This window comes from Aythya fuligula, unplaced genomic scaffold (assembly GCF_009819795.1).
Source record: "Aythya fuligula isolate bAytFul2 unplaced genomic scaffold, bAytFul2.pri scaffold_78_arrow_ctg1, whole genome shotgun sequence".
NCBI classification, from domain to species: Eukaryota; Metazoa; Chordata; class Aves; order Anseriformes; family Anatidae; genus Aythya; species Aythya fuligula.
This window is the reverse complement of record NW_022474008.1, coordinates 1-8,227: the sequence shown is the minus strand read 5'-3', so window position 1 is coordinate 8,227 and position 8,227 is coordinate 1. Positions and strand designations below refer to the sequence as shown.

Sequence of the window (8,227 nt, the reverse complement as noted above, 5' to 3'; positions counted from 1 at the left end):
TGAGGGGGCTGCGGAGCGGTTCTGGGAGCTGCCCCCAAGCTGCAGGGGCTGTGGCAGGGTTGTAAACTGGGGGTGTGTGGGGCTGTGAGCACCAGCACCCCCTCACCCCCCTCCCAGCCCACCTCACCTCACCCCCCCCTGCCACTTGGAAGAGGAAAAAGTCAAATTTGACATGTGACAGGCCGGCAACTGAAGGCCGTGCATTGCCTGTGGGCAGTGGGCAGGCTGTGGGCCTGGAGCACCCAGTGCCCTGCTTTCAGCCAGGACAGGTGTCACGTCCCCCCTAGCAGCTGTTGGGGCGCCGCTTTTTGGGTTGGGATGGGCAGGGTGCTGAGAACACGCTGCTGTTGTCGTTGCAGGCAGCCTGGGGGTGCAGCAGGAGCTGGGGGGGGGGCAGATCCAGGACAGGCCAAGCAGACCCCAACTGGCCAAAGGGGTATTCCGTACCATCCGGTGGTGAGGGATTTTTTTTTTTTTGTCAAGGACAAGGTCCGCATGACTGCTAATCACAACAGGTGGGGTTGTTTTCGTGCAGTCGTTTGGCAGTGTGCTTTTGACTGATAATCTTGTGTGAGACACTGTCTGCCCCTGTGAAGTTCGCTCAAAAAGCAAGGCTATTTGGGCAGTAAAATGGAGCATGATCTGACCATACTGGTGTCTGTCGTGCTTTTGGCCGTGCTTCCTGCAACAATCTGGGGTCGTGCTGAGCAATTATAGGGGGGCTGGGCAGAGAACAGACCAACCCCCACCTCTCCACAGCCTCCTTGAAGGTACCCCTAGAGCGATAAGGTCGCCCCTGAGCCTCCTGTATCCAGGCTGCACAACCCCAGCTCCCCCAGCTGCTCCTCGTAAGATTTGTTCTCCAGACCCCTCACCGTGGGTCCCTTCCAACTTGGGATATTCTTGGATTCTGTGAAAGAAAGTCAAGCAACCGACAAACCGTGCTGTGTGCCCAGCAGGGGCACTCCTGCCTGGGGACTGCCCACCACTGTGAATAAAATCCCAGCTTCACTGAGAGCCTCGCCTCAGCCCATTACTGGCTACGGAACGGCTCTCACGCAGGGAAAGCACGTGCAGAAATGCTTTATTTTCTTGAAAAAAAAGGGAAGGTGAGGGGCGAGGGGGTGCGGAGGGGGCCCTCACCCTGCGGCACTCCGTCCCTGTGTGCTTCCAGTGCCGTCCCCGGCAGGACGCCAGGGTGGGGGCACCGCAGGGGTCACCAGCCGGGGGGGCTTTCCCCCTCGGCCACCCCGGGACCCCCTCCCGCATCACAGCTCGGGGGCGTCGGGCTGGCCCTGGGGGGGCGGCAGCCAGAGCTCGGCGTCGTGGGGGACGACGGGGAAGAGGCCGCCGACGGGGAAGAGGCCGCCGACGGGGAAGAGGCCGACGACGGGGAAGAGGCCGACGACGGGGAAGAGGCCGACGACGGGGAAGAGGCCGCCGACGGCGAGCAGCACCAGCAGCATGAGGCCGCAGCAGGCGGAGAAGATGCTGCGGGTGCCGGGCCCGTGGTCGGCGCCGTGCAGAAGCAGCAGCCCCAGGCAGGCCAGCAGGTTGAGCGGGACACGGCACCAGTTCGGCACCCCCGGCCGGTCCTTCTCCGGGATCGCCTTTGTGAGAAACAAAGCCATGTTTTTGTGCAGTAGAGAATTCCTCATGTGTGCCCCAGGGGGGTCGTGGAGTCATAACATGGAGAAGCGGAGAAGCGCGAAGCAGATAAGCGGAGAGTGGGAGGCCTCGCTGTTCCAAAATAAGGTGGAAGCTTGAGACAAACAGGACGAGCAGCATGGGAACAGTGAAACAAAGATCCCAAGTTCTCACAACGTGAGAAAGGAGAAATTCAAGGGTTGAAAACCGAGAGAAATGGTACATGTATGGTCCAGAGGAGCGTCGAGCAGCTCGTGAACCTGCAGTACTCAGCCACGAGGAAACAGGGGAGGTGATCGGCTGTCAGGGGAATAGGGAATGAAAGGTTAGGCTTTGTTAACTAAAAGGCACTCCTAATTGGCAGGACAGCCACCGCTGCAAGCGCAAATAAAATAGCTGCACAGAAGAGCCTGTCTGAAGAAAACGATTTGAGATTTTGCTCACACCTTGCGCCGCAGGAAGCCCATGGCCGGGAAGTAGAGCCCACAGGAGAGCTCGAGGAGCAGGAAGGCCACGAAGGACTCGGCCGGGCTCTCCTGGCTGGGGGTGGTGGAGAAGGCGAGCATGAAGGGGGAGAAGAAGCCCACGAGGACGGAGAGCGAGAGCACGTGGACGGGCTGCAGGCGGTACCTCGGGGACACGGCCAGGCGGTACAGCGAGGTGCCCACCATGCTGGCCGCCATGAAGCTGGAGAAGACGATGCCCAGCGGCGGCCCGTGGGGGTCCAGCACGGGCGTCCAGAGGAAGACGAAGATGTAGATGACACTCTCAAAGAGCGCCTGGACGGTGCCTAGCAGCAGCACACGCCGGTCCGCCAACAGGCGCCGCAGGCCGTCGGTGCAGCTCTTGGCGAGTGCCCGCTTCTTGCCGTAGTTCTCGTCCCAGTCTTTCAAGGCCACGGCGCCCGCCAGCACCAGCAGCGGGATGGACGCCATGAAGGGTGCCACCGGGCCCAGCCCCAGCCACTCGGCGGCAGCGTTGGCCACCACCCCGGCCCCCACGGCCAGCACGTGGTTCCAGAAGGCTGCCTGTGAGAAGGTGGCAGGCACCCACTCCGCCGGGAAGTCATGGTGCTCCACATGCTCGTGGACATACCAGGCCTCGAAGGCGCAGAAGAGCAGCGCCGTGGACAGCCCGCCCAGCACCCTGCCCGCCGCCAGCACCAGGTAGTCGTGGGACAGCTTGGTGAGGCAGCAGGCCGAGTAGGTCAGCGAGAAGAGCACGCACGACGCCCGGCGGCCCAGCGCGTCCACCAGCGAGGCGGCCACGGGCCCAAAGAGGACACTGGAGGCAAAGCCGCAGACGTACAGCACGGCAATCTGCGTCTCCACGAAGCCGTAGTGCTGGTACAGCTTGTACAGGTACGGCCCCTGCAGCCAGTCGGCAGCCAGTGCGGGCAGGTAGCCGCGCAGGAAACCCCGCTGGAAGCGGGCGAAAGCCGGGTTGGCGCCGGGGGGGGCGGCAGCGGTGGGGGAATGTGAGCGGCGGGCGGCCAGCTCCAGCCCCAGCGCCACCACCAGCAGCAGGGCGAGGGCGGCGTAGGCGGCGAGCAGCATGGCGTGCCCGGCCCCGCGGGCATCCCTGGGGAGGCTGCAGGGTGTGGGGGGAGAACAAAGTTGGGAGGGCAAGGTGGGTGATGGGGAACCCCCCCGGGACGGGCAGGGGCCTGGGGGGCCGTGGGAGGAGGCCCCGGCCTGGGCACACGGTGCCCCCCCCCCGCCCTCCGCACCCCTGGGTGGCTGCGGGACTGAGTCCCGCTGCCCCCCCCCCGCCCTATGGACCCTCCCCCAAGCCCCCCTCCCTATGCACGCCCCTGCTGCCCCCCCCCCCCCGCCCCAAAGGCCCTCCCCACACCGTTCACCCCCTCCATGCCCCTCCCCGGCCCCGCCTTCCCACCCCATGCACCCCCCCGGCCCCCTCATACACAGCCTCCCATTGACCCCGCCCCACAGAGCCCCCCCAAGGCTCCCCAGGCCCCCCCAAGGCCCCCCAGGTCCCCCCCCAGAGCCCTTAACCCCCCCAGCCACCCCGCAACCCTCCTAAAGTACCCCAGGGCCCCCCCCCACCTAGCCCCTCAGCGCGGGGAGAGCAGCCGCGCACCCGGCGCCTCTCACGCACCCGCTACCGCTTGTCGCCGGCCGCCTCCGTGGGCGCCGCCATCTTGGCGCGCGTCACATGACCAGGGCCCCGCTCCCGTCCCGCCCGCAGTGGGTGATGCTGGGTGGCCATGCGCATGCGCGGGCTCAAGGAAGGGGGCGAGCCCCTCGCCGCGCGCACCACGTGTCCGCCAGGTCACGTGGGAAGAGATCACGTGGCAGCGCTCGGGGACTGTCGGAGGCGCTCGGCTCCGTTCGGCTCCGTTCGGCTCCACTCGGGGTCGCTCGGCACCGCCCGCCCCTCCTGGGCCTGGTGTAACTGCCCCCCGACCTGGTGTAACTGCCCCCCCACCTGGTGTAACTGCCCCCCCACCTGGTGTAACTGCCCCCATCCTGGTGTAACTGCCCCCCCACCTGGTGTAACTGCCCCCCCACCTGGTGTAACTGCCCCCCCCACTTGGTGTAACTGCCCCGACCGGGTGTAACTGCCCCCTCCTGGTGTAACTGCTCCCCCCCACCCCGTTCTTTTGCAAATGCCCCGCCCGGGCGCAAACACCTTGCGCAGTTGTCCCAGCCCCCCCACAATTGCCCCATGCCCTGTGCAATCGCCCCCAGCTCTCCTCACCCCCCAACCCCGTGCAAACGCCCCCCGCTCTTGCACACCCCCACCCCCTCGCCCTGCCCGTGCCTCAGTTTCCCCCGCACTCACCGGGGTCCCGGGGGGGGTCCCCGCGCCCCCCTCACTTGATGCTGAGCCGCGGGCGGCAGGGCCGGGGGGGGCACCCGAGGGGGCAGCGGGGGCAGGCTGCGGGGAGGGGGCAGCAGGGAGGGGGGCGGCAGGGCGGGGGGCAACAAGGGGGGTGGCAGCAGGGAGGGTGACACCAGGGGGGGTGACAAGGGAGGCAGCAAGGCGACGGGCAGCCCGGGGGGGGGCAGCAGGGGGGGTGGCAGCAGAGGGGGGGGCAGCAGGGGGCGACGGGACACGGGGGGGGGCAGCAGGGGGCGACGGGACACGGGGGGGGGCAGCAGGGGGGGTGACAAGGGGGGTGGCAGGGGGCTGGGCAGGGGGCTGGGCAGGGGGGGCAGCAGGGCGGGGGGCAGCAGCGGGGGGCGCACTGGGGGGGACAGGGGGGGCTGCGGAGCCGCTGGCCGCGCCACGCCAGCCCCATGGCGCTGCCCCCCCCCCGGCGGTAGGGTATTTATAGCCTAAAGCCGGCTCAGCCGGGGGGGGGAGCAAGGGGGGGGGTTCACGTGGGGGCTCCCACGCGCGCACGGGGCCGGGGGAGGCAGCGGCACCCCCTCCAGCCCCGTCACGGGGGGCGGGGGGACACGGGGTATGGGGGGGACATCGGGGTGGGGGGACACGGGGGCATGGGGGGGGGCACGGGGACCTGGGACCGGGACACTCGCCCACGCCCGACCCCCCCCGGGCACGCGGCTGCCGCTGTTGCACACGCGTGTGCAAGGCGCGTGGCTGACGCCCCTCCTCCCCCTCCTCGCGGGGCCCCGGGTAGGGGGGGGTGGGGGGGACCCCCCCGAAGGGGGGGGGGGGCGATGTGGTCATGGAAACAATTTGGGTTGGAGCCGCCCGAGCTCAATGGGGGCTTTGTTCGTGCTGCGGCGCCAGGGCCCCCGGGCGGGAGGTGCCGCCGGCCCCCCCCAGCTCTGCGGCGTGCCACGCCTCGGCGGGCCCCCGGGGGGGCGTGTAAAGGCGTGCAACGCCGTGTAAAGCCGTGCAAAGGCACGCGATGCCTTTGTGGTCGTGCAAAGTGGCGCGAGGCCGTGCAACGTGGTGCAATGCCACGCAAAGCCCTGCAGCGCTTTGGAACGTGGCGTGAAATGCCGTGCAAAGCCCCGCCGTGCCGTGCAAAGCGGAGCAAAGCCGTGCAAAACCCCAGCACGAAATGCCATGCAGAGCCGTGCACTGCTGTGCAAGGTGGTGCAACACCACACCGAGCCGTGCGCCATGGGGCACGCCATGCTGTGCAACGCCGTGTGGTGCCCTGCAAAGCCGCGCAATGCCATGCCAAACAGTACAATGTCATGCAAAAGTGTGCCATGAAATGCCATGTGATGCCGTGCAAAGCCGTGCAAAAGCTGTGCAAAGCCACAGCTGCCCGTTCAGCACCAGGCCCCGCGGGGCCGTGCTGAGCTGAGCTGTGCAGCACCGGGGGGGGGCTCCGTGGGGGGCAGCCCCCAAGCAGATCGTGGCTGCACTGCCCCTGGGTGCCTGGGGGGCTGAGGGGGATGGGGGGGGCTGCTGGTGCCGGGGTCACGCCTGGTGTGTGTGCAACGTGCAGAGGGCACACACACTGCAAGGCATGGGAGGGGTGTGCACACGCTCGTGCATGATCACATGCGTGTGCGTTGCTGTGTGTGTTTGGTCTTGCACAGCTGCACGCTCACGCATGGTGATGCACGTGTGCAGCATTGTGCATTGTGTGGCCTTGCATGTGGGCATGCTTGCACACTCGTGTATGCCCACACGGGCTCCTGCGGGCTCACAGACGTGCACCCTCACTTCTGCACTACCACCAGCGTGCAAAGCCTTGCACACATCCATGACCCCACACTTGTGCACCATCCTCACACACGTGTGGCCTTGCACACCCATGCACACTCACGGACCTGTGCATGGTCTGGCACGTGCACGAGCTTGCACACTCTCGCGCACCCCCCCCCCAGCCCCACAAGGACCTCGTGCGAGGTCCTGTGCCCCCCGGCGTCCCCTGGCCACGGGCGCAGGGCCCAGTGCACGCGCAGGCCGGCGTGACAGCCCGTGCCCCAGTGTGCCCCGTGTCCCGTGGTGCCCTGGGAGCGCCCGGGGCCCTTGGCGTGCCGCCCGTGTCCCGTCGTGCCCTGGGAGTGCCGCGGGCGTTGGCGTCACTCCCAGCTTCCCAGCGTGCTCCAGGGCGGGGCAGCGTGAGCAGGGAGGCCTCGCACGTGGGTGTGCAAGGGGCCTGCTGCAGCTCCCCCCCCCGACCTGCCTGTACCCGGTGTGCAAAGCCTCACATGTGCACAGGGCTGTGGCTCTCAGCGTGCACTGCTCTCCACCACCTTGCACACGTGTCCCTGTGCAAGCTTTGCACCAACCCCCTGGGCAGCCCTTGCACCAACACTCTGTGCAACCCTTGCACCAAAGCATCCTCATGCAACACTTCCACAGCTCCCCCCAGTCCCTCCCCGTGCAGCTCTTGCACTAGCTCACGCCTGTGCAGTCCTTGCATGGAACCCCCCCGTGCAATCCTTGCACCAAGCCCTTGTGAAACCTGTGCAACACCTTTGGCACACGCCCCTTGCACTAACTCACGCCCGTGTTGCACTTCTGCAGAAACACCTTCCCCGTGCAAGCCTTGCACGCCCCTGGGCCCCCTTGCACGGAGCCCTGCCGTCCTCTGCCTCCAGGGTGGCCCTGTGCAAAGGCGTGCAAAGTGCAGGAGCGTGCAAGGGCCGTGCATGGGGAGGGGGCGTGTCCCAGTGCCCCTTACGCATGGGTAGGGTTAACCGGGGCCCCTGCCCGGGGCCTTTAATTGGGGCCTTTAATTAATTGGGGCCTTTAACTGGGGACTCGGAGGGGGGGCACTGGGGGACCCCGTGTCCCACCCCACGTCCCCGTGCCACACACCGTGTCCCCCCCCCGCCCCCCTGCCCCCTTGTCCCGTGTCCCCCTGTCCCCTTCTCCCCCTGACCCCCCGGCCCCATCCCTGCCCCCCCCCTTTTACCCCGGCCCCCCCCGGCCCCTCCCCACCGCCGCCCCCCGCCCGTCCCGTCCCATCTCCGTGCCCCCCCCCGTGTCCCCCCCGTGTCTCCCGCTCCCCCCGCCCGTCCCGTCCCGGTCTCCCCGTGCCCCCCCCGCGGCCCCCCCGCTCCCCCCGCTCCCCCCCGTCCCGGTGCCCCCGCCCCGCCCCGCCCCCCCCCGGGGCGGTCTCTCCGCGGCTCCGCCGTGGCGGGGCCGGGGCCGAGCGGGGCCGCGCCCGGTGCCGGTGCCCGGGGCCCGGTGGCGGCGGGGCCGGGGCCGCTCGGCGGTGCCCGGTGCCCGGTGCCCGTTGGCGCTGTCCCGGTCCCGGTCCGGCCCCGGCCCCGATGCTGGGCTGCCTGGGGGCGCTGCCGGCCCCGCGCCGGCTCCACGACGTCACCAACCGGCGGGGAGCGCTGCCGGGGGGGCGCCTCGGTGAGCGGGGGGGGCACGGGCGGGGAGGGGGGGGAGAGGGGGAAGGGGGGGGGCAGGGAGAGTGGGGGGGGAGTGGGGGGGTGGGGGGCAGTGGGGGGGGAGTGGGAGTGGGGGGGGAGTGGGGGGGTGGGGGGCAGTGGGAGTCGGGGGCTGACGGGGGACGAGGGGGAGTCGGGGGCTGTGAGTGGGAAGTGCGGGGGGGGTGAGGGGGGGTGAGGGTGCGTGTGACAGTGGGAGTGGGAGTGGGAGTGGGGGGGGTGAGGCTGGGCGTGGAGGGGGGGTAAGGGTGGGGGAGGGCTGTGCGTGAGCGGGT

General features: G+C 68.9%; 1 protein-coding gene across 1 annotated transcript; it reads right to left on the bottom strand.

Annotated features, from left to right (window-relative positions):
• Positions 1–1,057: 1,057 nt before the first annotated feature.
• MFSD5 (major facilitator superfamily domain containing 5) lies at positions 1,058–4,327 on the bottom strand. The gene is made up of 3 exons (XM_032207303.1): positions 3,766–4,327; positions 2,094–3,237; positions 1,058–1,610 (listed from the first exon to the last, which is right to left on the bottom strand). The coding sequence occupies exons 2-3, from the start codon at positions 3,201–3,203 to the stop codon at positions 1,269–1,271; spliced, it is 1,452 nt and encodes a 483-aa protein (XP_032063194.1). The 5' UTR covers positions 3,204–3,237; positions 3,766–4,327; the 3' UTR covers positions 1,058–1,268.
• Positions 4,328–8,227: the final 3,900 nt, after the last annotated feature.

Excerpts from the sequence above, each read along its gene's own strand:
- MFSD5 (XM_032207303.1), bottom strand. The coding sequence starts at position 3,203 with ATGCTGCTCGCCGCCTACGCCGCCCTCGCCCTGCTGCTGGTGGTGGCG. Across the intron at positions 1,611-2,093 it reads TGGGCTTCCTGCGGCGCAAG|GCGATCCCGGAGAAGGACCG; the intron begins GTGTGAGCAAAA and ends TTTCTCACAAAG.